General features: G+C 47.0%; 1 protein-coding gene across 1 annotated transcript in view; it reads right to left on the bottom strand.

The window, feature by feature from the left end:
- Positions 1–407: 407 nt before the first annotated feature.
- The window catches only part of CCDC180 (coiled-coil domain containing 180), a gene marked incomplete at its 3' end in the record, with an annotated part of 49,206 nt that continues 23,088 nt past the window's right edge, over positions 408–26,525 (bottom strand). Inside the window, exons 18-37 of the mRNA XM_079790453.1 lie at positions 25,485–25,714; positions 21,478–21,653; positions 19,538–19,718; positions 18,500–18,646; positions 17,685–17,829; positions 17,393–17,509; positions 16,307–16,405; positions 15,089–15,208; positions 13,454–13,626; positions 13,099–13,154; positions 12,906–12,981; positions 11,322–11,399; positions 11,151–11,217; positions 10,244–10,385; positions 6,493–6,653; positions 5,797–5,934; positions 5,197–5,308; positions 2,519–2,624; positions 1,663–1,798; positions 408–536 (exon numbers count right to left, since the gene is read on the bottom strand). Coding sequence (XP_079646579.1) covers positions 408–536; positions 1,663–1,798; positions 2,519–2,624; positions 5,197–5,308; positions 5,797–5,934; positions 6,493–6,653; positions 10,244–10,385; positions 11,151–11,217; positions 11,322–11,399; positions 12,906–12,981; positions 13,099–13,154; positions 13,454–13,626; positions 15,089–15,208; positions 16,307–16,405; positions 17,393–17,509; positions 17,685–17,829; positions 18,500–18,646; positions 19,538–19,718; positions 21,478–21,653; positions 25,485–25,714 — 2,589 coding nt within the window. The remainder of the gene's footprint in view (positions 537–1,662; positions 1,799–2,518; positions 2,625–5,196; positions 5,309–5,796; positions 5,935–6,492; positions 6,654–10,243; positions 10,386–11,150; positions 11,218–11,321; positions 11,400–12,905; positions 12,982–13,098; positions 13,155–13,453; positions 13,627–15,088; positions 15,209–16,306; positions 16,406–17,392; positions 17,510–17,684; positions 17,830–18,499; positions 18,647–19,537; positions 19,719–21,477; positions 21,654–25,484; positions 25,715–26,525) is intronic.

Raw genomic sequence — 26,525 nt, forward strand, 5'->3', positions numbered from 1 at the left:
ATATACTCTTTTCCAAAAGACTTAATTATTTCATCTTCCAAGATGAAGCACCAAACATGACTTTTGTTAGTTATTTGCTTCAAAGTACTAGTCGCTGTTGTAAGTGACCTGTTCCTGTTACCTGCCATCCCTGCTAGCTAACCACATGGAACTCCTCCGTTCACCTCAGTCTTCCTCACTGGAACTGGTGTCCCTGGGGGCAGGGGCCACATCGTGCCCTGGTCACAGAAGAAGCTACAGTGCTGGGTACAGAGCAGGAATGATGGACAGATGGATGGATGCGTGCATGCATGGACAGAGAGATGGACAGACAGGCAGGTGGACGATGGATGGATAGAGACGGATGGGGAGATCAAGAAGCAGTTCGTACAAAAGGAGCCTTTATTCGGGGTGAGTTGAGGGCCTCGCTAGTACAGGCTCTGGAGGGTATGCACGGACCTCTGCCAGCTGTTCTTCCAGCGCTGGGCCTCGCTCACCTGCACTGTGTTCTCTTCCTGGGTCTTCTTCAACTCCTCTTCAAACAATGCTAAATATTTCTAGGAGCGAGGCAGCAGAAGGAGGCATGAGGAGGGGCTTCTGGACTCTGTGCTCTAGAGGAACATGGCGAACTGCTGGCAACTAGCTTTAACCCACCCCAGGTACTGGCAACAGTCCCACCAGTCATTTCTCATGTATTTGCCCAACAACCAATCAGGCAGGTCTGATTGTTCTATAGATGGGGAAACTGAGGCTCCGACTGAGCCTTGCCTGGGATCCCCCAGCTAGAAAGAGACTAAGCAGGGACTAGGCCCCCAGTCTACCAGGCGATGGATTCTGCACTTCTTGCTAACTGCTGCCCACACTATGGCCTCCCTGGGGTGGGGGGTCCTGGCTTCCTCGGGAGGTCAAGCCCTCTAGGCTTCAAGCCCTCGCTGAACTCAGCAGGCAGAGCCGCCCCCTCTGCCTGGGGCTTGGCATGGTAGCTGGGTAAGGGCCGGTCCTGGGCACTGTAGGCTTTCCCAATACCAGGGTCAGCATATCTCTGGGCAGGAAATGGTTTCTCTCTGGGCACCAGGACCAAAGGTCCATACATGTTCAGAGCTGAGAGGTCCCACAGGTGGCATCGAGGTGTAGCCTCTTCTTCAGACAGGCCCCATGGGTGTCGAACAGGCACTCGGTTTTAACCCTACCTCTGCCACTCTGCAGTGGCATATGGGGGGCACTCTCCTTAAGCCTCGGTGTCCTCATCAGTCACATGGGACAATTCTACCTTCCTCATGGGGATGTTACAAGGACTCAATGAGATGCCTCATGTTGAGAACAGAAACTGTCAGCGCCTCTGACGGACTCTGACCCCTGGCTCTGGAAAGCCTTCCTTCACCCCCCCCCGCCCCCGGTCTGGGTGGGGTGACCTCTGCGGGGCTCCTGCAGCGCTGGGCTCACGCCATCAGACTCACGCTATCACTGGGACTGGACATGACTAGCGGCTCACGTCCTTGTGTCTGAGAACATCGACTGTCCTGAGTGTGGACATGGTGCTCTGGGGCACCCTCACGTGTGCCATCTGCTGCATGGCCACATGTCAGGGCACTGGGATGGGGAGCTGTCTCCTTCCCCAGCCAGCCCAACGGGGCTGCCGTGTGTCCCTCGGGCGCGCCAAGCCCAGCCCGCCGCTCCGCTCACCAGGTAGACGTCATCTCGGGCTTCCACGGTGGCCAGGTGGCCCAGGGTTGTTTTGAAGGTGGTGATGGATGGTGTCTTCCGGAGGAGAATCTTGTTCTGGATGGTGATTTCGGTGGGTTTGATTCCAGGCCACTTCCTACAAACAAACATGCGTGTAAAAGCCCCACAGGCTTGGCTTCACCGTTTACGGACGCACCCACTAACCCTGGTGGGAAGATTAGCATTTCTTTAAGTGTCTTAATGAAAAGAAAACCCCGTCTGATCATTTAACGTTAAGCTTCTTCAAGCTCTTTTTTTGTATTTTCATCCGTGTGAAAAGTTTAAGTCCATGTGAATAGACAGCCCTGGGCTCGGCCTGGGCGGAGGAATGGCACCGCCCCCCTTGTTTCCTATTTCTGGGCCCCAGTTTACTCATCAGCCAGGTGGCAGGCGCAGGCTCCTGCTCCCTTTTTTCTAGCGTGCTGTAAAAGCTGCAGCTAAGAACGAAGCTGGGCAAATCACTCCTTACTTCTTCCCGAGTCACATTCTTGGGGCACAGGATCGAGCACTTTGACAGCTCTTGTTACACATCCTCAGTGCCACCAGCAGCCCTAGAATTCGCCTCACGGTGGGAAAGGCCTCCTTTTCTGTGTGGGCCCCTTTGTAGATCCTAACAGCCGCTGAGTTCTCAGCATGTGCCGGGGGCCCTCCAATCCCATTTAACTTTCTCTTCATAATACCATATAAGGTAGGCTGCCATGCCCATTTCACAGGTGAGGAAACTGAGGCATAGAGCATAGTGTTATTCCATAGCACTGCCCCCCCCCCCCCAGCAGATACAGCCATTCTTGGTATACCTCCTCTTCTTGGCTCTCACCTGCTGCCCCGTTCAATCAGAGGCTTCTCGCTCTCTTCCTCCAGGGCTAGCCCAGCAAGTTTCCTCCGAATGAGAATTGATGTTTTCTGTTTAGGGGGCTCCATCTCTGGCAGGCAAGAGACAGGTTACTGACCGTGGCCTTACCCACAGCCTGAGATCAAGGGGCCCACCCTCTGGCCTTAGAGAAATGAGGGCCTCCCTCCCCTTCTCCCCACTTGGAGTCTCCCCGGGAGGCGGAGCTCCTCCCACAGAAAAGCTGACTGCACCAGATATGTAGGCTGTATTCTTTCTTTTTAAAAAAAGATTTTTAATTGACTCTGAGAGAAAGAGGAAGGGTCAGGGAGAGAGAGAAAAAAATCGATGTGAGAGCGAAACATGGATTGGCTGCCTGCTGCACACCCCCCTCCCCCGCACCTGGGATCAAGCCCACAACCCAGGCATGCACCCTGACCTGGAACCAATCCAGCAACCTTTTGGTGCCCTGGAGGATGCCCAACCAACTGAGCCACACTAGCCAGAGCAGTAGGCTGCATTCTTAACTTTCTTTGTAATTCATATTGAATTTATTATTTTGCTATCAAAAATATTTACTGTCTTCATAATAAAAAACCTTAATAAGAATAATATCTTTTAATTACTTAATAGATTAATGATAAATGAATAACACAAGATGTGATTTGAATCTTTCTATAGCTATAAAAGTAATATGCACATTATAAAAATTTTAAACATCCCTAACCTGGAAAAAAAAAAGATTTTAGCAGTCTCTGGTAATTCCAGCCACCAGAGGGGATCATTGTCAACAGTCTAGTACTATCTCTCAGGCTCTGTCTCTCATTCTCTTTCTCTCTCACATGAATTCATTTACATCTATATATGAGTGTGTGTGTGTGTGTGTGTGTGTGTGTGTATTGATATCGTGTGTGTGGTTTTTGAATGGGATCATAGAAAAGTACTCACTGTCAACTTGGTTTTCACATAACAGTATTTCTTCCTGCCTTTCCACGTTAGCACATATAGACCATTAAACACTCTTTAATACCTGAACAGCAGTCATTGTACATTTCAGCCATAATTTGTGTCTCCAATCCCTTCTAACTATATGTTAGTATTGTTCCCCATTCTTTGCAATGTCAGTGTGGTGATGACTATGCTTTAAAATATACCCTTGGAAAACTGTGCAAGTATTTCTGTTGGATAAATTCCCAGGGTAACAACTGCCAGGTGAAAATTAAGAATTTTGACAGGTGAAAGGAAAAGGAAAAGAGTTTTGATAGGAACTGACAGAGGGTTGTCCACGAGAGTGCCATCAGTGTTACACTTCTCCCAGGGTCTCTGTGGCACTTGGGCTTCCTCACATTCTCACCAAACGTAAAAGCCTTGCAAGGCTGTTGGTGAAACGGATGTATTCATAATGTTCATATTTGCATTTTTCGTCATCAGTAAAGTCAAGCATTTCTTACATTTACTGGCCGTGTGAATTACTTCTCTCTTGAATTGCATGTGTTTGTCTTTTGTCTCTTTTTACAAATTTGACCTGGTAGAGTTCTTTGTACCACAGAGATATTGGGCCTTTCTCTGACTTTTAGACAGTAGGAATATTTTTCCAGTTTGTGGTTTGTCTTTCCATCTTTCAACAGTTTCCCTTGTGTGTTTTTTTGTGTGTGTTTTTTTGGCCACAGAGAAGTGCCAGCCATTTCCATTATATATGTACTAGAGGCCCGATGCATGAAGGTTCATGCAAGAATGGGCCTCTCTTCCCCTGGCTGCCGGCACCGCCTTCACTCTGGCCAGAGCCACCTTTTCCCTCCAGCCCGGAGCCACCTTTCCACCTGCCCACGCTGCCCAGAGGACTTGAGCGGCTGGGGTGGTGTGGAACACCTGCGTCGTCGCATGGCAACGATGCAAGCATCCTGCCCCACCCCTGGCCACTTGGCACCTGCATATGCAAATAACCCGCCATCTTTGTTGTATTTGCATACTCACTCCTGATTGGCTGGTGAGCGTTGCAAAGGTACGGTCAATTTGCATCTTACTCTTTTATTAGTGTAGATATTATATATATATATATATACATATATATATATACACACACACATATATATATACATATATATGTATATATATATATACACACACACACATACACACACACACACACACACACACACACACATTTCAGAGAAGAAAGGAGAGGGAGAGAGATAAAAACATCAATGATAAGAGAGAATCATTGATTGGCTGCCTCCTGCACCCCCCTTATTGGAGATCAAGTCCACAACCCAGGCATGTGCCCTGACCGGGAATCAAACTGTGACGTCTTGGTTCATAGGTCAATGCCCAACCACTAAGCCACGCCAGCCGGGCTCAGCCATTTCCTTTATGGTTTCTAGCTATCATCTCATAGTTAGGAAAGCTGTCCCTACTCCAAAATTATGAAAATATTCACTAGTAGAGTTTCATTTTCTACATGTAATTGTTGACCCATTTGGGATTTGTTTTTTAATTAAAAAAGAAAGTTATTTCTCATGAAAACAAACAAAAATTCATCAGTCCCCTTAGTGGAGAATCTGTTTTCATTCTGGTGGAGTTGGGGAAAGGCAGAAATCCCCCATGGCCCATCAGCTTGTGCTCACCAGTCCCTTGGGGCCAGGACACAGGGCTGTAGTGCCACTTACTTGCAACCTGGATATCATCGATGATGACCACTTCATCCAACTGCAGCAGGAACTTCTCGGTGAAGCTGGCCAAGCTGGTTATGAATAACCGCCCGCACTTCCTGATACATTCCTGGAGGAAACACAGGGAGCCCAGTTGGTAGCAGAGTACCTTGCCACCGAGAGCAGGCTGAGGGGGGATTTGGGGAGCCAGCGGGTAACAAGACAAAGCCACGTGTCAATTGTATCTAAGGTAACTGACATTTGGTCCTCAGCCAGGAGACCTCTCCCAAGAGGTGACTTGGCTTGAAGGTAGGAAATGATTCCAAAATGGCCAAGGGACAATTCACCAAAGAAGAAATAAAACTAGGCATGGATTGTGGGGGAAAAGTTCTCATTAATATTTTTGTAAATAATTAATTTAGAAATTAAAAAATACAAGTTACAAACAGCCAATAATGACCATCTCCACCTGTAAAACCTGCCCACTTTTATCTCCTGATGTGGCGGGGTGTCAGCACAAAGCTGTGCTCCACGTTGGTGGTGGCTGTCAGTTGGGGTCATCTCTCCGGAGGGCAGTGCATCTCAGCCCTGGACTTGGGAATTGGTGGCACCACTCACCTCCAGCTTCTCCTTGGTGGTCATAATCATGGTGTCCAATTCTTTCTGTCTTTTCTCTTCCATTAAACATAGAGACTCCATTTCTTTTGAATGTATAGGGTGTCCAAGATTTGGATGAAGACTCTGGGCATTTTTATCCTTCAATTTAAAAAATCCAGAAGTCAGCAGGAATTTCAGCCACACTGTCTTGAGGTCAGGACCAAATAGTCACTGGCCTATGTCCTCTTCAATTATGGCACTGGCCAGACTGATGTGTGTTCTGACCAGGGTGTGTGAAGGGCTATGGGTGGGCAGAAAAGGCAAGATAGGGGCCTGGCTGGAGTGGACTCCGAGGGGAGGGAGAGTGCAAGCTGAGCATCTGTCCAGCACAATCCAGGCTTTGGTCCAATGAAATGAACAACTCGTGGCTCTGAGACCAGGGAGACAATCATTGTTGATCTCAAGGACAATGGCCGCACAGAGCCCAGCTGACCCACCCATTAAATCCAACAAGGAGTTTACTGAATGACTTCATTGAAGAAGCCGTCCGTTCCACTCTCATTCCCCCAATGCCTTGTGTCCCTCAGTCCCCATCCAACAATCCCAAGCCTGGCCCATCACCTTCCCTGGGACTCAGTTCTTCCTATGCCCGGCATTCATTTCCGCTCTCCCGGGGCCCTGAACCTGGAGAGGAAGGGCAGGTCCTGGAGCCCTCACCTTCCTTTTCTCAAGTTGATTGTGATAATTCAAGAACTGTTCCCGGATCTCTTTGGTGGAGGTGCAAAGTTTTTGCCAGTTGTTCTCCTTGAAATTTTCCATCACCAGCCAACACACCTGGGGCAGCAGCTCTTCAAATCTCCTCATCTGGGCGCGTAATTCTGTAGACATTGGGGATGGGAGACCAGGGAAGAGGATAGAACAGAGCCCAGTTGCTGAGATGATCTCTCCAACAAAGGCCCAAAGCAGTTTCCCAAAGAGAAAGACTTGGTCTTCAATGTGGTAATACCTATTTCATCAAAAGGGGTCATGTGGTCAAACTAGGATAGAAAAAACTACTATAGTATAAAAGTTCCAAAGACGTCTCCTCTAAACTCTGCAGGACTCTTCAGCTCATCCTATCTAATAAGGAGGGAATATGCTAATTAACTGCCATGCCCTCAAAGATGGCGGTGCCCACAGCCAATAAGGAGGGAATATGCTAATTGACTGTCACACCCTCAAAGATGGTAGTGCCCACAGCCACAAGATGGCGGCACTCAGTCCCCTCAACCCCCACCCAGTCCCCTCAACCCCATCGATGATATCCAGGTTGCAAGTAAGTGGCACTACAGCCCTGTGTCCTGGCCCCGGGGGACTGGCAATAGGCACGTGGCAAGGCCAGGCCCGTGGGCTCAGCTGCTCCGCGCACCTGCCTCCAGAGTCCCCCAGTCCCCTCAGCCCCCCAGCCATCCAGGGCTGGCCTGAGGCACAGGAAAGCCTTGGATGGCGGCTTCCCAGCCGCCCAGGGCTGCCCGAGGCTCAGGTAACCAGGGCTGGCCAAGGTTTGCACTGCTGGCAGTGGCAGCAGCAGAGGTGTGAGGGAGGCGTCACCTTCTCCTGATCGCCAGGTCACCTCCAGCCCCTGAGGACTCCCGGACTGTGAGAGAGGGCAGGCGGGGCTGAGGGACCCCCCCTCTCCAGTGCATGAATTTTCATGCACTGGGCCTCTAGTTTAAAATAACATTGTATCTTTAAGCATTGTCTCATCCATTACCTCTTTAAATATTGTCTTAACTCTAGTCTCCTTCCTCTCCTTTTGGACTTCTGCTCTTTCCTCCATATCTCTTCACCTTTCTTCCCAAATTTCATCTGTTTTTCTGTGTTGCATTTTGGATATTTTCTTTGTATCTATGTTCCAGTTTACTAATTTCACCTCCACCAATGAATAATATGGTTGTAGAGCCATTTATAATTTTTAAGTTTCAACTATTTATTTTTCAAATATAGGAGTTCTATTTGGTTCTCTTTCATTTCTACTTGACCCTATTAATAATCTCTTGCTCCTTACTCATTTTTCCAATTTCCTCTTTTATTTGACTCTAATATACATTCTTTTATATTTTCTGTTTGATATGTTCAATATATAAAGTCCTTACTGGCCTCATCCTGCTGCCTACCTCATGCTCAAGATACCTTTTTTCCGTGTGTGTGTGTGTGTGTTGTTTGTTTATTTTTACCATGAGTTCTTTTTCTGGGCTTTTTATTTTGGGGAATCCTTGGAGGTCTGAATTGAAGGTGGATTTACTGAAGAAGATTTGTAGTGTCTCTATTAAACAAGCATCTGGCACAACTAACTCAAGATCATTTTAAGCTAAAGCATCAGTGAGAGGCCTTTTGGATGCTCCACAGAAAGTTAAATTCAGGTTTATCTCAGTGTGACTTCAAGTTGAAAACCACATTAGGGCTGGCTTATAGGTGTGGATTCTCATTGGAGTTTTTCTTCTTCTTTACCCAGCACCAAGGTTTTTAATATGACAGTTTTGGTTGTAGGAGTGCGGGAGGGGTGGTTTTTGTCTCATTCACCTTACTCTGTAGGTAGAGTCCCAGTTTTATGTGTCCTTTTGGACTTTCCACCTTGGGAGGTCTAGGCTTTGTCTCCTGTTCCCAATGCCCCGAAGGCTATGAAAACAGAGGCTTAAATTCACCTGGGAGTCAGCAAAGTCCTTAGGGCAAAAGCCAAAATTACTGCTCAATTCATCTCTCAGAGTTCCTATTTTATTTACGTCTGGGGCCTGTGTGTTCCTTGCTTCTCAGTTAGCTCGTTGCATTTAAAAGATTTCATCACAAACATATTATATCCAGCATTTTTACACGTTTTTACTGGGTGAGTTGGTCAGATACCTGGACTCCCAAACTGTAAGAAATGGAAGTGAACATTTACTGTGAACCTGAGAATCTTCCAGAGACGCACATAATCGGCATCATTTCCCAAGCCCTTTCGATCATGGGACCTTCATTTTGCGGAAGATTATATAGAACGGATCCCACAGAGTTCACCTAGGGAAATCCTGAGCTAGAGAAATGAGATGCTGCCTGTAGTTTCTCTTTCAGTCATTGCACAACCACAGTAATGAGAGCCACGGCAGACTGTTTTCCCCTGTACCATACATGGCACGTCTGTGCAAGGGGTTTAATCTTCAAAAAAGCCTTGCATCGTGGGTTTTGTCTTTATCTCCAGTTTACAGACAAGGAAACTGAGGTGCATAGAGGCAAGGTGGCTTGGTCAAGGTCATAGAGCTGGAAGATGGCAGTGCTAGGTCTTGATCACAGGTCTGACCATCCCCTAATCCTTTCCCTCTTCTATCCATGCTGCCTCTCCACCAACACAGCAGACCTATAATGGGACCTCAGCTTCCCTGACTTACAAGAGGAATAATTAGGACTTACAACTGCGTAAAACACACATGGCTACGGATGACGATGCAGAGGTACTTGGAGAAATGGACAAAAGAGGGGTAATGGTCATGTTTTCACAACTCCTTTAAGTCATAATAATAAATGTAAGTGGCAAGATGTATCTACCTGTCTATTTTCATGTCCCTGTTCTCCAGGAGGCGGTGTCTACTAAGTTTATCCCAGCCTAGCCCAGGCCAGGCATGCAGTAAGCATTGTGGAAGGATTCTTCAAATGATTAAACACAGAGTCACCATACGACCCAGCAAACCCATTCCTAGTCATACACCCCAGAGAAAGGAATACATATGTCCACACAGAAACATGCACATGAATATCCATAGCAGCATTATTCACAATAGCCAAAACATAGAAACAATCAAATACCCATAAATGAATGAATAGATAAACAAAATGTGGTACATGCAGACAATGGACTACGATTCACCCATTCAAACGAATGAAGTGCTGATGCACACAATAACATGGATGAACTTTTAACACATTGTGCAAAATGAAAGAACCCAGTCACAAAAGACCACATTCGACATGATTCCATTCATATGAAAGTTAAGAACAGGAAACTCGATAGAGACAGAAAGTAAATTAGTGGTTGTCTAGGGTTGGGAAAGTGAGGAGGGCCGGGGGGTTCTAAACCTGAGAGGGGTGATGGTTGCACAACTCCCAGTAGATCCATTAAATTGTACACTTCAAATGATGAGTTATATGTAGGGGAATATCTCAGTAAAGCTGTCAAAAATACCTGTGCAATGACCAAAGTATTGTTAGTTATACAAATCACCATACATCTCAAAAAAAGGGGGCTTTTGGGGAGGAGGCATTGTTATTTCCCCCAGCTAAATCTGATCAAGGTTTTTACCTAGTTCTAAGACGTCAACTTTTCATGGAGAGGCTCCTCTGGCTCACCTGGTGACCTCCAGGTCAGAAGGTATCATCCAGACCCTGCGGCCCAGGTCTAGCTCAGTCAGTGGCTTCGTGCCACACCGGGGCCCGCCTGCCGGCCGCCCTCACCCACCTATGAGGCAGGAGTTGTGGTACTCGTCCGCCTGGCTCTGGTACTCCAGGATCTTCTTGCAGACGTTCTCCGCACACTGCTCCAAGGTGTCCGACATGCAGTCGGGCCTGGTGACTGAGCGCTTCTCCTTGCGGTAGAACTCCTGCAAGAGAAGGTTGATGGTGTGTGGGTGAGGGCCCTCACCATGGGACTCTGGTCCACCATCCTGGCATCCTCCGCCCTCCTCTCAACGCTGCCTAGCCTTCTCTCCTGCTGTCCCCTGTGCCGGTGACCCTCTTTCTGTTTGTCCTTTTCACCACTGCTGGTGTCACAGGGCTATGCAAGGCACAAGAGAGAGAGTGGCACAATTCTATTTACACTTCAAGGCCAATACGGAATCTCTTTTTAATGACAGGGCTGAGAGCTAACTAGGAAGCGCCAAGCTGGATACCAGGCTGAGGGCCACTAATATGTATGATTCGAAGTTCCTCCTCTGAAGGACTCACAGCTCAGCGGGAGGCAGACAGGAAAATGCACAGACACTCCTGTGTGGCGTGTGTGCTGAAACAGGTACCAAGCAGTTCCTGTTGGAGGACCCCCCTGCTGACACGTCCCACCTGTCTCCCTGTGGTGCCGCCATGTCTGTCACCGTTCTGCTGGGCACTGGCCTCAGGGACAGAGCTGGGCTTGTTCCTCTGGGCAGACCCAGTACCTGAATACAGTTAGTGTCCAAGAAATGTTTAGGTCTGAGTAAATGGCTAAATGAATGAATGGGGTTTAGCTGGGTAACCATGGTCTGGGGGCTGGAATCCCTCTTCCTCAGTTTCACCCACAAGACCATTATCCGCAGAATGCAGGAGGCGGAAGCGGCTGGGGGCATGTGGCCAGTGGCTGGCAGAGGGGCAGGCCTGTGGGCTACAGTTCTCACCTCTATGACATTCATCAGATGCTCATTGTTATCCCAGAGGAGGGTCTGGATGACCCCTTTAAAGTCCCTGCAACAAACATGAGATGGATTCCTCCACTGAGTTGGGTTTAGCGCCCCTAGATGGACACAACAGGTTAAAATGTACTTAAAGGAAAAGGCGTTGTCACTTACTCGGCCTGAATAGGTGGCTTGTCCCAGAGAACCTGGAACCGTCTGTCTATTCTGTTGGGCTTGGTAAACCGTGTGATACTGTGGGACAAAGGTGGGTCAGTGCTCTGGAGGCTGGGCACAGACTGGCATATCTGAGCCTGCGGGAGCCCTACCTGAGTTGTTAGAGGCATTATACCTCCCTGTAGGCTACCTGATTCCCACGTTTGGGGTGGAATCCTTCAAAATGCCTCTCTACTCCTCAATAGTTCTGGAGACAACCTTACTGTGGAAATGAAGCCCTACCGCTGAATCCCACCCAAAGCCACTGAGAAGGGGGAAGGGAGCGAGGTGCTCAGTCTACAAATTTGAATCCTTGCTACAAATTTGAGCCCCCAAAGAAAAATGGGTTGAGCCACATATAGGGTTGCAAGGTTTTCAAACAAAAAAACAATGCCCCTATTTAAACTTGACTTTCATATAAGCAACGAGTAATTTTTTAGTGTATTTCTCATGCTATATTTGGGACATACTTACACTACAAATATTACATGTTTTTCTGAAATTCAAATTTAACTGGGCATCCTGAATTTTCATCAGGCAGCCCCCGCAACATGGATTTCATTTTGTAGCCTAAACAAAAACATCTGTAATAATCGGCCCCCAAATGACCAGGAATTGGTTAATAAGTGACAGCTTTCCAAAGTTTTGTCCTTGTTTCCAACTTAAAACCAAACAGAGAAAACGAAACATGCTCCCCTAACCAATCATATCGGTGCCCAGCTGCTGGCCTGCCTCCCATTTCCCATGCCAAGAGCCTCCAATCAGGTGCACCCAAAGCCCTCCCCCTTCTCCACTATAAAGCTTTCCCACTCCTCTGCCTGCCTTTGAGTCTCAGCTAAAATGCAAGTGATGTGGCCGACTCCCTTGCTGTCACAAGCTCTGAGTAAATATCCTTTGCTTTTCTCATTTGGTTGATCTTTGTTTATTTCTGCATTGCAGATGGCCTGAGTGTTTAAAAAGACCTTCTGGAGGTATGTAAAGCCACAGGTTTCCTCACCACCACTTCCTCAAAACCAGGAATTAAACCACATCAATGAGGGCTCACAGAAGACCAAGAAAATTAGTGGCCTGCTATCCACCTTCTGTAAAAGCCATGTTGGGTGTTAGCCAGAGCTCATGCTCACTGAACCATGAGTCCAATCACTCCAACGGGGCATAGTGGGCAGAGCACATGGCTGGAAGGCTGAGGCCCAGACTCCTCCTAAGGTTCTGTGATGTCACCCAAAGAAAGTCATCTCCAGGGTCCATCTTTCTGTTCAGTATGATGTGCGTGGGAAGGGAGAGGGCTTGGATCCGCCAGCCATCACCTTGGGCACCACTGAATTCTCAGACAGGCTCTCTAAGAGGGAATGAGTGCAGATATGACCAAAACCAGCATCAGAGCTGGACCCTCGCTGCGTCCCTTGGAGTCTTGAAGCTGTGGGCACAGGCAGCACGTCCTGATGACAGACTCTGGTAGAGTAACAGGGTAGTCTCTGGCCTCCATTGAGGGAAACAGGGTAGGGGTCTGGGTAGGGGAGATCTTGGGCAGCCCAGCATCCCTACCTCGCTACTGAGGTGGCATTGGCACTGGACAAGGTCTTTGCAGAGTGTTCTCCCTGGTTCCGGTGTCGCTTCAAGCCTTTGGGTGACAATCGCCCAGGACAAGAACAGAGGACCCCGGGTGAGTATGGACCAGGTGACACCATGGCTTCCCCGCTGCCAGTGGCCTGCCACTCACAGGCCTGCTCGCCTTTACCTGTCTGCGATCGAGTTTTATCACTCGGGGAAACTGCGAATCTTGAGTCCTGAAGTCTGAAACCGAAGGAGAGGATGTGAGGTTTCCCCCGTGACCATGAGCACAGCTCATGCCAGCCACTGGGCACCACTCCCATTAGCACACAGCACAACATGACGTCATCCTATCATGAGCCCCATTTTAGAGGAGAAGACGGAGGCGCTGCGAGGAGAGTTCCCTTGCTTAGTCAGGTCACAGGCTTTCAGGGGTGGGCTCACATGGGGACCCAGTGGGTGGGACTCCAAAGCCAGTTCCTGAAGGCTCAGGGCCTGGGCCACGGTGGCGGGGCCCTGTAGTGCACCCCAGGGCCACTCACTGCAGGATCTTCTTGACCACATCGATAGCCGGGTCTTCAATCATGGGCTTCCCTATGCGGCTTGGCTGGGCAAAGGACTCGGGGGTGACCACATCTACCTTGGCCTCCTCTTCAAGGACTTCTGAAGACACCAGGATGTCACTGTCCTTGTCCAAGTCAGCCAAGGTGCTGCTCTGCAGGCCAGAGAGAAAGGCCCTAGCGTGTGGGCCCAGCCCAGGTGCCAGGCAGCCCGACAGGCTGGGTTCACATTCCAGCACCACTTTGCTCAGGTGCTGCAGCTGGAGGCCAGCTGACGGACCATGCTGAGCCTCTATTTTCCCTTCTATAAAACAGTAATGGTCACATCTCTTTTAGAGGGCCACTCACTCATGCATGCATGCATGCATGCCAACTTTCAAACATGTTTCCTGAGTGCCTGCTCTCTGCAAGGCTCTGCCTGGGTCCCTGGACATGGAGTGAAGAGGCCACATGGACCCTTGTCCTCATGGACCTGAAAGTCTAGTCAGAGAGACAGACATTTAATACGTATCAAGTAAGAGTTTGGTCGCAATGGGCACCAGTGCTGTAAAGGAAAAGTTCCAGTGTCTTCTATGAGACTGAAGGTCATGGGCCTGTAAGCTGGCCCATGGGTGTTCCCAGGCAATGTTTTTAACTAATAGATGAATGCATGGATGAGTGAGTAGCCAACTCCCCCCTGAGGTGGACCTTAGAGAAAGGGTCAGAGTGGTGGCTCACAATGAGAGTTCAGTTAGACTGTTCCCTCCTTTATTCTGAGTCATGACACTGCAGGGGACTGTAAGCGGGAAGGCCCCAGCCGGACTTCTAAGCCTGTCAGGTGCAGTAGTGGTGGTGCGATGCAGGCTTAGTGTTGATGGTGTGGCGGGAAGAGCCTCCCCCTAGAAGGAAAGGCTGGTTCAAAACGTGGCAGTGAGAGGCAGGGTCTGAGGGTAACTAGAGCAGAACGTGAGGGGTGTCCATTTATGCTGCCAGAGGCTGCTGTATAAGTCTGATGAAAGTGACATCTTGGGGCGGGGGGGGGCGGGCAAAGTGGCATCTTGGGGATACCAGAAAAACGAAGAGGCCATGGAGGGTGGACTGACGGCACAGGTTGCTGCATAGGTCTGATTTTACCCAGAGGGCAGGAGAGTGACAGTCAGAATGGCCTTTTCTAGCGTTTGGTCTGGCTGCAGCTCAGGAAACGGGTCATAGAAGGAAGTGAGAAGCTAAAGACAGCCAGGGGCACAAGAGACCAGGGGATTTGGATGAGGTGGTTGGGGTGGGGGTGGGGGTGGGGTAGAGAGAAGCTGGTGGCTGCTCATGGGTATGGGTGGGAAGGAAGAGGTTGAAAGGTGAGGCTTCCCTGAGAGCTGGTGGGTGCAGTGAGCTGGGGGCCCTGATGGGGGAGAGGAGGTGGTATCAAGAGGTGAGGGATCCTCTAAGAGACCAATGCAGGGAAGTGGCCCGTCTTGGATTTGGACCCAGATCTGACTGCACAGCCTGTGGCCTTTCCAAGGCACCCCATAGGCCTGGTGTCCAGCAGGGGCCTGGGAGCTCCCTCTTCCCTTGGGCTTTGCTGAGCCCTGCATTCTCTAATAGTTCACCCCCGCTTCCCCACCACCCCATTCCACGCCTTACAGCAAACACCACTTGGGTTATAGACGCTTGCTTCCGCTTGCAGTTGAGGTACTGAATCCTCTGGCTCAGTTTTTCTTTCCAAGTCTGTATGAAGCCATGGAGGTCTTCGGTGACCACTACCTAGTGAGAGCATGGGAGGAGAAAGCCACCGGAAGCAGGCTGCAGGAGGGCGGGCTGATTCCGTCTGAATCTCAGGAACGGGAGCTGGCTGGTGAGAATGCCTCCTGGTTGGATGGAGGCCCCTCACTGGCAGGAAGGGCTCTGGGGAAGGGGCTGGCTCTCCCAGGCTGCTGCACTGGGACAGATCCTTCAGGGCAGTGGTCGCAAACTCATTAGTCAACAAAGCGGCAAACCGCGGCTCTTGAGCCGCATGTGGCTCAAGAGCCGCAGTTTGCTGACCACTGCTTCAGGGGAGAGGGCATCGGGAGTTCCATTACTGGGTCTACAAATTTGTTCTAGGCCAGCGGTCGGTAAACTGCGGCTCGTGAGCCACATGCGGCTTGAGAGCCGCGGTTTGCCGCTTTGTTGACTAATGAGTTTGCCTACCACTGTTCTAGGCAAATGATTTAAATACACTTGACTCAGTCTCCCCATCTGCATGCTGGGGACAGAGAATGCTTCCCTAGGATTTCCCCTAGATCTAACACTCTATGTTCAGAAGGAAATGTCTGGTCCAAGATGGCAAGGGTGTGCAGAAGTGAAATGATCACAACTTCCTGGAGGGGGATCTCCATGACAACGTCAAATACACACCCTGCTAGAGTAGCAATCCCACTGACCACGCCCCACCGGTGTGTAGGAAAGCACAGTGAGGTGCCGGGGATGTACAGAAACACCGGCATCAAAATACAGGAGTCATGAGTGGCTCTGCAGGAAATGAGGACAACATGAGTGATGTGTGTTCTCCACTCTGTGCTTTGTGGATGTTGGAACTTTTTCCAGAAAGCATGTGTTGCTATGCAAGACAAAGCAAAAAAGACAGAAAAATAAATGTCCTCTATTGTCAGACAATTAAACCTTAATCAGTCACTGAAGTGAAAGAGAAAGGACTCTCTCACCGGACTCTGCCTGCCTGCCTGCCTGCCTGGGATTTAGTAGGAAGGCTCCGAGGCCCCTCTGGTGCTGGAGAAATCTTGACCATGCAAGTGTATTTCCAGTTTATGATTCCAGCACGAGGCATCTTTACCATTCATAGCTTAGCACCTACTGAGCACTTACATTTTTATCTCCCCTTGAGTTTCGATACATTTCTACTTTGCTTTGAAGCTGTTCCAGAGAAGAATTTAATCCATCTGCTTGTGAATTAGATTTTGCCACCTAGAAAAGACAGAAGTTCCAAGATTTGTTTCTAGAATACTTATTTTGATCAGGAAAATGTTTAGTGAAACATATTATCTGAGAAATGAAGTAAATACTGGAAAAATTAAATCAGGCGGGGAAAAGGCACAATCTTATTAGAAACTTGATCAATGTAAGTTTTAAAGATTTTTTTACATTGTCAAATAGATAAGGTTTAAAAATAAAATTGGTGACTCACAGCACTGGTTGAGGGTATGGGTATGTTTCTAGGAATTTATCCATTTCCTATAGGTTATCGTTTTTATTGGCATATAATTGGTCATAGTAGTCTCTTCTGATCCTTTGTATTTCTGTGGTATCAGTTGCAATGTCTTTTAATTCTGATTTTATTTGAATCTTGTCTCTTTTTTCCCTAGTCAGTCTAGCTAAAGGTTTGTCAATTTTGTTTATCTTCAAAAAAGTCAGCGTAGTTTCATTGATCTTTTATATGGTTTTTCTAATCTCTATTTCATTGATTTCTGATCTGACCTTTAGGTATTTCCTTCATTCTGCTAAAGTTTATTCTTCTTTTTAAGTTTAATTTCTTTTTCTTTTTTTAGTTCCTTCAGGTGCTCAGCTAGGTTGTTTATTTGAGATCTTTGACCTGGACTCACATTATGACTATACCATTTAAGAGCTCTGTGTCCTTGACTAAGTCACTTACTCTCTGCATGTTTCTTTATCTCTAAAATGGGGATTAAAAGCAGTGCTTGCTTTGTACAGTTCTTGTAAGGACTAGCATAGCCAATCAAAATAAGCCCATTAACATTCAAAGAACTCAATGAATGTTAGAAGCTATGACGATTTAATCTGTCTTCCTGGCTGGATGCAAGTCCCATGGGACAGAGACCACACCAGTACCCCCAGCTTCTAGGACAGTGATGGCATGCAGGTGTGTGTGTGTGTGTGTGTGTGTGTGTGTGTGTGAGATAAACAGCCACCAGATGAAGGATTAATCTGTCCCACCTCACACTTGATGTTCACTTGCAGATTTGTCAGCAACCGCTGGATTTTCTCTAAGAAAATAAGGTCCACAGACAGGTTATGGAATTTACTTTCAAACTTGTTGATAAAATCATTGGCCTGTAAGGAAATATAGAAAGTAAGGGAGGGGGGCTTAATTGGGAACTTTTGGGCTTCAGAAGCCGAGAGGGACAGGCTCAACTAATGGTTGGAAAGGGGGCCTGACTGGCCTCGTTGACCTTGTAACCAGGCATCCTGGGAGCCTGGCTGGAGGTCAAAGGTGGGGCTCACCCACCTGATCCAGGTATTCGCTCTCCATCTTCTCCATGTTGAGCATGATGGAGCTTTCAACAACCTCTATCCGGGCAGCTTCCTTCTCTAGTCGATTACACAGTGACTGGATTTCTTCAGGAGAAAAGTTGCCTCCCTCTGAAAACAATCTGAAAATAATTTGGAAGAAATAGAAGCCACTGATCAGACCTGAAACTTTCTATTCGTCCTAAATATGTGGTTAATAAGGCTTTAAATTAAAAGTACAAGATCAAGGTAAAATGAATGCAGGTAAGTCAAGGACGGAAGCAGGAAAATAACCCAAATGCTCATCGAGGGATGGATGGATAAACAAAATGTAGTATACAGTATATGCACGATAGAATCATATTCAGCCTTAGGAAGGGATGAAACGCTGACACAAGCTACAACGTGGATGAATGTTGAAGACATTATGCTAAGTGAAATAAGCCAGACACACAAAAGGACAAATGTTGTATGATTCCACTTATAATGAGGTATCTGGAGGAGTCAAATTCATAGAGGCAGAAAATAGAATGGTGGCTGTCAGGGGCTGGGGGAAAGGAGAATGGGAGTTAGTACATAATGAGTGCAGAGTTTGTTTGCAAAGATAAAAAAGTTCTGGAGATGGATGACGGTGATGGCAGCACAACACTGCGACTATACTTAATACCACTGAACTGAACATCTGAAAAATGGTTAATTAAAGTGGATTTTATGTTATGTACATTTTGTCACAATAAAAAAATTAAAGGGGACATGACCAACTCTCAATAGAGAAAGCCTGGTGGCCGCAGAGGCCCGGATGCTGGCTCCCACCTGCTGTGCTTGATGAAGTCAATGTTGGTATAGCGGAGCTTGCCCAGGCTCTCCTCCAAGTACTGGCGGAAGCTGCGCAGGGACACCTGGATGACATCGACGTAGCTAAGCAGCTCCCGGTGCAGGGTGCTGCTGAGATTGACCAGCCTGGGGACATGGGAGGGGCAGGGTGGTGACTGGCGTGGGAGGCCAACCTGGAAGGCTGCTTGAGCTCCACTGCTGTGCCCAGCTGTGAGGCCACCAGCAGCTCTGCCCATCTTCTCTGGACAGTTTTAAAAGAGGCTTTAGAAGGAAGTTCAAAATGCCAGCGTGTGCAGGACACAGTGTGGAGCTCTCAGTGTGCTGGGCCAGAGGGCCCTCTCTCCTCACTCCGGCCCCTGCCACCAAACTGGTAAAAGAATCCCAGGCCCTACTGCATCTTGTCCTCCCTCCGGCACGTTCGCTCTAACTCCCAGCAGCATGGCTCCTGCTTCCTGGGGCTCCCCTGAATGAGTGCCCTGCAGGTTTCCCCTTCACGCCCAAGTCCACCCGAACCAGCTGCCTCTTGTGTACCTGACCACTGTGCAGAGACCTGTGAGGCTCCTCCCCTGTTACCGGACTGAGGCCTCCCCGAGCACACAAAGAGCCCCCATCCCAAATCCCTGCATGGCCCTCCTGGAACCCCTTGCTCAGCCCTGAGCACATCTCTGCCTCCAGCTGGGCCAGTGCTCCTTCCTGATGGGAGAATTCTGCCCCTACCCCCCTTCCTCCATCCTGATTGCCCCAGACGGAAGTGGACATTTTGGGATACACCGTCTGCACAGAGCAAGCACCCTTTGTTCTCTCTGGCTGCTCTCCTGCCCCAGCCCCCAGGCCCCAGACAGATGTTTCACAGTTGGACTCTGACCCTCATGCAGAGGTGAAATGAAAAGAGAAGGTTGCTCCATGGCCTGGAAAACCCAATTCTTTTATCCACCAGAGGGACCACTCCTCTGACAGCAGCCACCCGGCTGGGTCCTAGGCCCACGAGGCCAGGGTGGGGGACTCCAGGGCCCTTACTTCTGGCTCCTGGTGGCATTCAGGAAGATGTGTTCCATGTCCCAAATCTTGCTGCGGAAGTTTTTAGTCTTTATGTTTTGCTCCTCTTGGAACTGGGAGAACATCAGCTTCTCCTTCTTCAGCGCCTCCAGCACCCCGGCGCAATGGCTATCCAAACGCTCTTGATGAAGCAAGAGCTCGGCTGAAATGAACGAGGGAGCTGAGGTCCTCTGGATCCCGAGTCACCTCAGGATATTCCTTTCCCTGACAGTGACAGCTGCCCTTCCCAGGCTGCTGCAGAGCAGGGACGAGTCAGGACAATGTCCCTTATCCTGCTCTCACCAGGGCCTGGCCTGGGAATGGGCACAGATATCAGGGAGGCCAATTTGAAACTGCCCCCGGGTCTCTAACTGGAGAGGAAGCTCTGCCCAGCTATGGGTAGGGGGCGGGGCGGGGGTCTCTGCTGGTGGAGACGCCCTGCCTACAGCTAAAGGGAACAAGGCCTGGCAGATGGAGAGTCCCAGAGAAGCAACCTGGGAGCAGGTGGGATAGGGGCAAGGTGTTGGGGAGGTCAGGGATCTCGGTGAGAGGGCCTGGGTGAAAACACCCAGCCCACAGCTGGGCAGTTGAGGGTTGTTCCTTTTGATCATTTCCAATGAGCCTGAATTCCAATGGACTTCTAAGGTGCAGTAAAAAGAACCAGGATTTGGCTTCAAAAGATCCATCACAGGGCGTTAGAGCTAGCAGACAGCCCCAGCTCACCCTATCTGACCTCCCTACCGCTGGGAGAGGTGAAAGTCTGTGGTCCCAGCGAAGTCAGAAATGAATGGTGTGGCTCTGGGACATTGCCTCTCTGGCCTGGACTTCCACATGGTGCATTGGGCCAGGGAGCCAGGGAGGGGGGAGGAAACCAGCCTTCGGAAAGCACCTTATTTATATTCATCGTTAACGCACGTTTTTCAGATGAAGACAATGAGAACCAAAAGTCCAGAAGGTCTCCTAAGGCCACAAGCACTGGGACTCCAGGCCAGGTTGCCAGAGTCCACAGCCATTTCACTACCCCAGGCAAGAGGAGGTTGGGTGGGATCCTGTGGGAACTGTCTGAGGTCTGTGATGGAGCTTGAAGTGTGACACAAGTGAAAACCTAACAGGGGTCATTGAAGGATCCATCTAAAAGTGTGCCCCTCCCCCCCTATTAATGGACCCCTCTGCCTAAGAAAGAAAAGGCACCACTTTTAACCTTTTGCACTTGGATGTCGAGTGTGACTCGACACGGTTAGCATCGAGATTAAAATTACTCTTTGAATGTATCAATAATTTGAAATATAAAAAAATCCAAATAAATAAGTTTGTATGAAAAGAAACTCCAATTTTTTATTCTATTGCCGCGCTTTGTAAAATCTGGGGTATTTAAAAAATTAAATCCCGAGTAGAATAAAGGAATCGAGAAAAAAGCAAGCGAGTGCAAAGGGTTAAGTGTTATAAATTATAAGCAAAAATTAATGGCTACCACTTTAGGGGGCTTGTGGCTTGTATGAGTTGCTTAAGATTACTCACTGTATCACTGCCACTAACAACATCCTCTTCTACAGGTAAGAGACAGATCAGAGAAGTTAGGTCACCTGTCCAGAGTCACACAGCTACAGTGGTTGAGCCTGACAGCTCTGATACCGGAGCTACAGGCTTGCCTCTGAAGCATCTGCCACATATCTGACAGGTATGTGAACAGATCTGGGATCCACACAGCTAAAACAGGACAACACTCTTCATTTCAATATCTAATGCCTCTTTTAAAAAAAAACACAAACCTATTAAAACATTTTGAATGAGTATTCTGAGTACCACCTTCTTGGCCAGCCTGGGAGTAGCAAACTCTTACACGCGTGGTGTGACAACAAGATAAAGGGGCAGCGAGTGAGTGTGCAGCTGAGCAGGGCCGCCTTCCCAGGCAGCGACTGTACCTGCCCTGACGTTGTGGATGTCCTTTTCAATGCGCTCTGCTCTTGGCTGGTGCAGGTGCAGACGCAGCTCCAGTTCTGAATCCAGCTGATCGATCTTGGTAGACACGATGACCCGGGCATTGAGGGTACATTGGTCAAACCACTTCTCTAAGTGCTCAAAAAAGCCAGCTCGAATCCTGTCGGAGAGACCAGGGAGGGTCATTCTGACAGCAATCGGGGCCTGGGAGAGCTCTTTCCATATTGATAAAGTACTTGGCCCTTTCACTCCTTCTTCCTTATTTTATTTCCCAAATGCACTGTGTTTTTGGTTTGGGTGGACTGTAATTCTTTTACCACACCCCTGCAAGAGGACATTGGATGGTTTTCAACCATTTGTTCTAACAGAGAAGGCCACAATGAATAACCTTGTACATATGTCAAGTGTAGAAGCATTTTTATAGGGCAAATTCCCTGAACTGGAATTGTTAAATCAAAGGCTAAAATACAGGTGTGATTCTTGAAGATACAATCAAAGTACTTCTACTTCAAGGCAACCTGAACTCCCATCAGCAGCGAGGAACCAGTACCCACCTCTCCATAGCCTCAGAGTACATTGTCAAACTTCTAAATTTGACAATTTTGCCATATTATGACTGAGATTGAGCATATTTTCATTTGTTTAAGACTATTTTATTTATTTTTATGAATACTATCCATTAATATATTCTGCCCATTTCTCTACTGTGTAACTGCTTGTTTTTCTTATTAATCTCCTTATATAGGAGCTCTTTATATATTAGGAACATGAAGTCCTTTGACTGTGATGTGAGTTGCAAATATTTCCCCAGTTTATCAAGTCTTCCTTTTTTTAAAAAAAAAATATATATATTTTATTGATTTTTTACAGAGAGGAAGGGAGAGGGATAGAGAGCCAGAAACATCGATGAGAGAGAGACATCGATCAGCTGCCTCCTGCACACTCCCCACTGGGGATGTGCCCACAACCAAGGTACATGCCCTTGACCGGAATCGAACCTGGAACCCTTGAGTCCGCAGGCCGACGCGCTATCCACTGAGCCAAACCAGTTAGGGCACGTCTTCCTTTTTAAAATTTATGTTGACAGCTGTGTATTGTTAAGATGTCAGTTCTCCCCAAATTTATCTATAGATTCAATGAGATTAAAACACACACACACACACACAACTCAGCAGATGTCCTCTTATTGAAACTGATGAGCTGAATTCAAATTTATATAGAAATACCTACCAATGGTCAAGGATAGTCAAGACAATCTTGGAGAAGAGCAGATTTGGAAGACTTACACTTTGAGATATTGAGACTTGGTATAAAGATACAGTGCTCAAGCAAGGTGAGGTGGTGCTGCAAGGATACACACACAGAGCAACAGAAAGAGGCACAGCAGAGCAGTGGGGAGAGAAGAATTTTCCAAATGGCCTGGGGTCAACGGGTTATTCACATGGGAAGAAATTAATGTTGACTCCTACCTCACACCATAAACAAAAATCAATTCCAGGTGGATTTTACCTCTAAATGGGTAAGTTTAAAACAATGTCTTGTGGCAGATAACATAGGATAATATTTTCATGACCTGGGGAAAGCAAAAATTTCTTAGATAGGACACAAATTACACTAACCCTAATGAAAAAATTTATGATTAGGGACTTATTACAAATTAGAAATTCTGTTCATCAAAAGATACCTTTAAGAGAATAAAATAAAGTGCCCTACCCAGTTTGGCTCAGTGGTTGGAGCGTCAGCCCTCAGACTGAAAAGTCCTGGGTTCAATTCCGGTCAAGGGCACATACCACATACCTGGGTTGCAGGCTCAATCCCTGTTCTGGCACGTGGGGGAGGCAATCGATCAATGTGTCTCTCTCACATCAATGTTTCTTTCTGTCTCTCCCCTTCCTTTCCACTATGTCTAAAAATAAATGGAAAAAATATCCTCAGGTGAGGATTAACCAAAAAAAAAAAAAAAAAAAAAAAAAAAAAAAAAAAAGGAAAGAAAAGAAACAGAGGGGGAAAAAAAAGAGTAAAAAAGGTAAGCAAAGAGAGGGAATGAATATTTGCCATGCATTTACCTGACAATAACCTCATATCTAGTGGAAGTAACTAACTCATATGAGTCATGAGAAAAAAGATAGATAATCCACCAGAAAAACAAGGCAAAAGATTTTAAGATAAAATAACCAAATGGCCAATAAGTATATAAAAAGGTGCACATCATCATTATTCATCAGAAAAATAAATATAAAGCCACAATAAAGCACCACTACACAGATACCATAGTGGCTAAAATAAAAACTCCTGATAATACCAAGTATTGGTGAGGATATGGAACAAGTGGAACTCTCACACACTGTTGTAAACCGTTAAAAACACTTGAAACCTCTTGGCAGTATCTTTTGATTGTATCTTCTCAAGATGCATACACATATAACTCCATGTCCTAACAATTCCACTCTTAGTTATATATCTAACAGAGAAATATATATATGTTCACCAAAAGATGTGTGCATATAAGAATGTTCAGAGTGGCATTGTTGGCATATCCCCAAATGGGAAACAACCCAATGTGCATCCAGTAGAAGAATAGATCAATAAAATGTGTCATTTTTTTATAATTGAATACTACACAGAAATAAAAAAATGAGCTATAGCCACATTAAAAAACATATATGAAGCTTACAAACATAATGAAAGACGCCTGATATAAAACAGTACATTCCGTATGATTCCATTTAAAGTTGAAACACAAGCAAAACTAATTCAGAAGTTAGAATATTTGTTATCCTTGGGGAAGAGAGTGCTGTGACTTGGGACAGGTACCTGAGGGGGACTCCTGGAGAGTTGGTAACATTTCACTTCTGTGAGTACTGGTTACCTGCAGTATTCCCTTTGAATAATTCACTGAGCTATATACTCATGATTTCAGTACTTTTTGACATGTATGCTATCCTGCAACATGCAAATCTAATAATTTAAACACAGAACTATTTTTCTGGTTAGTTCCAAGGCCAGGTGGCATAGTATTTGGTTCAAAACTCTGGAATTACAGGGTCTAAAGTCATATCATGGATCTAACCACTTCCTATCTCAGAGATCTTCTTCAAGTTACTAACTCTCTGAGCTTCAGTTTCTTCATCTGTAAAATAGACTAATTACTGGACTCCTCTTATAGTTATTAAAAGTATTAGATCCTCTCAGTAAATATTAGCTCTTGTGGTGGTCCTTGTTCTGTGGGCTATGGAGAGGACAGACACAGGCCTGTGATAGAGGAAGGAGAGGATGAGGTTCAAGTCAGGAGACGTTTCCAAGGTCAGAAGATGCCGAGATAAAGGAGAAAAGAGTACAAAGGCCTGACTTTACTCCTTCTATTCCCTGCCCATGTGTAAACATGGGAGGTAGACTAGCAAGTGATCTATAGCTGGTTAGTCCTAGCCATGGTGTTGTAGAACCAGAAGGACAATGGAAATGCTCTCTCCAAAAGCCAAATGCAAATATCCATGTTTGATCCAAATTCAAACATGAAGGCCCAGAAACTTGGGAGTTAGGGGAGGTAAATTCTTAGTGGTAGAACTATGGGTCATTTCTATATTCTTCATCATACTTTTCTCAATTTTCTATATTAAATGTGTCACATAATTAGGGCCAAATATTATACTGATATACTCACTCCTATGGACTATATCTACAAAAAACATTTTAAGTAAGAAACCCTAAGGTTACCGATGAGCCATGATCTAGATCCCAGAAACATCTTGCAGAGAAAACACTAGGTCTTCGGTACAAGGCCCAAGACAGCAAGGCATCCTGGGACAGGTGGAGGGGGTCACAGAAGATATCTGTAACTGCAAATAATCCTGGGCATTTGTGTTTCTTATCTATACCCTCAGGTACACATTTCCTTTTCCTTGTGAAATTAGTCCATTTTTTTGTTAAAATGTTTCAACTTGTTAATAAAACTCATGACAAGAGAATGAGAATAAAAGGGTTTCCTACTCACTGTTTCTTAACTTCTGACACTAGACTGGATGGAATGATTACTTGTTCTAGGAACTTGGCATTGGAAGTGTCGTCGATGAAAATGTCAGAGAGGTTGGAATGGGTCCCCTTGATCTCATCCTCTTCTTGTTCCAGGGGAATGAAGACAAAATAAGTGTTCCCACTGGAGACGGTGAAGGATTCCATGTCCTCAGGGGATGCAGTCCCCCGGCTCTCTTCCTCGGCTTCGGACTAAGCAGAAAACAAGACTTTAGACTTGACATCATCAAACAGACTTGGGGATCCAAACACAGGTTCCTTGACCTATGAGCTGAATCTTGCCTGTAGTTGTGTGTTTTTTGTTGCCCACATAATGCTTTTAAAGTCGGGAAATTCCACATATAGTCTAGATTTTGGAATTCTCTTAAAAATCAGAAAACCTGGCAATTCTGAACCCACTTCCCATGTGACATTGTTGGCTGGGGCTGAGTAATGACTGCCCAGTTGCCATAGACTGAATGGTGGATGTTCTTCCAAAATGTATATCCCCATCGTGTTGGTGTTTGGAGGTGGGCCTTTAGAAGGTGATTCGGTCATGAAGGCAGAGCACTTGTGAATGGGATTCGTAAAAAAAAAAAAAAAAAGACGCCAGAGAACTCCCCTGCCCTTCCACCACCATGTGAGGACACAGTGAGAAGATGGCCATCTATGAACCAGGAAGTCCCTTCACCAGACACCCAATCTGCTGGTGCCTTGATCTTTGACTCCCAACCTCTAGGACTGTGAGGAAAAAAAAATACTGTTGTTTATAAGCCACCCAGTCTATGTTACAGCAGCTCAAATGGACAAGACAATGCTCTTTACCACTTGTCACCATTTTACACTTGGTCTCTAGCTCTATGACACGCCTATGGGCATCTGAGTTTGAGATACCTGCTCAGAAAGAAGTCTCATGTGCCAATTCTTCCACAGCAACACAGGAAAAGTATCTTTTGCAATTTCACGATTATGAAATTCAAGTTACTGTTCAGTGCGTTTGAACGTGTTGGGCAAGATTTAATGA

Source organism: Cnephaeus nilssonii (genome assembly GCF_951640355.1).
Source record: "Cnephaeus nilssonii genome assembly, chromosome: 14".
Lineage (NCBI taxonomy): Eukaryota > Metazoa > Chordata > Mammalia > Chiroptera > Vespertilionidae > Cnephaeus > Cnephaeus nilssonii.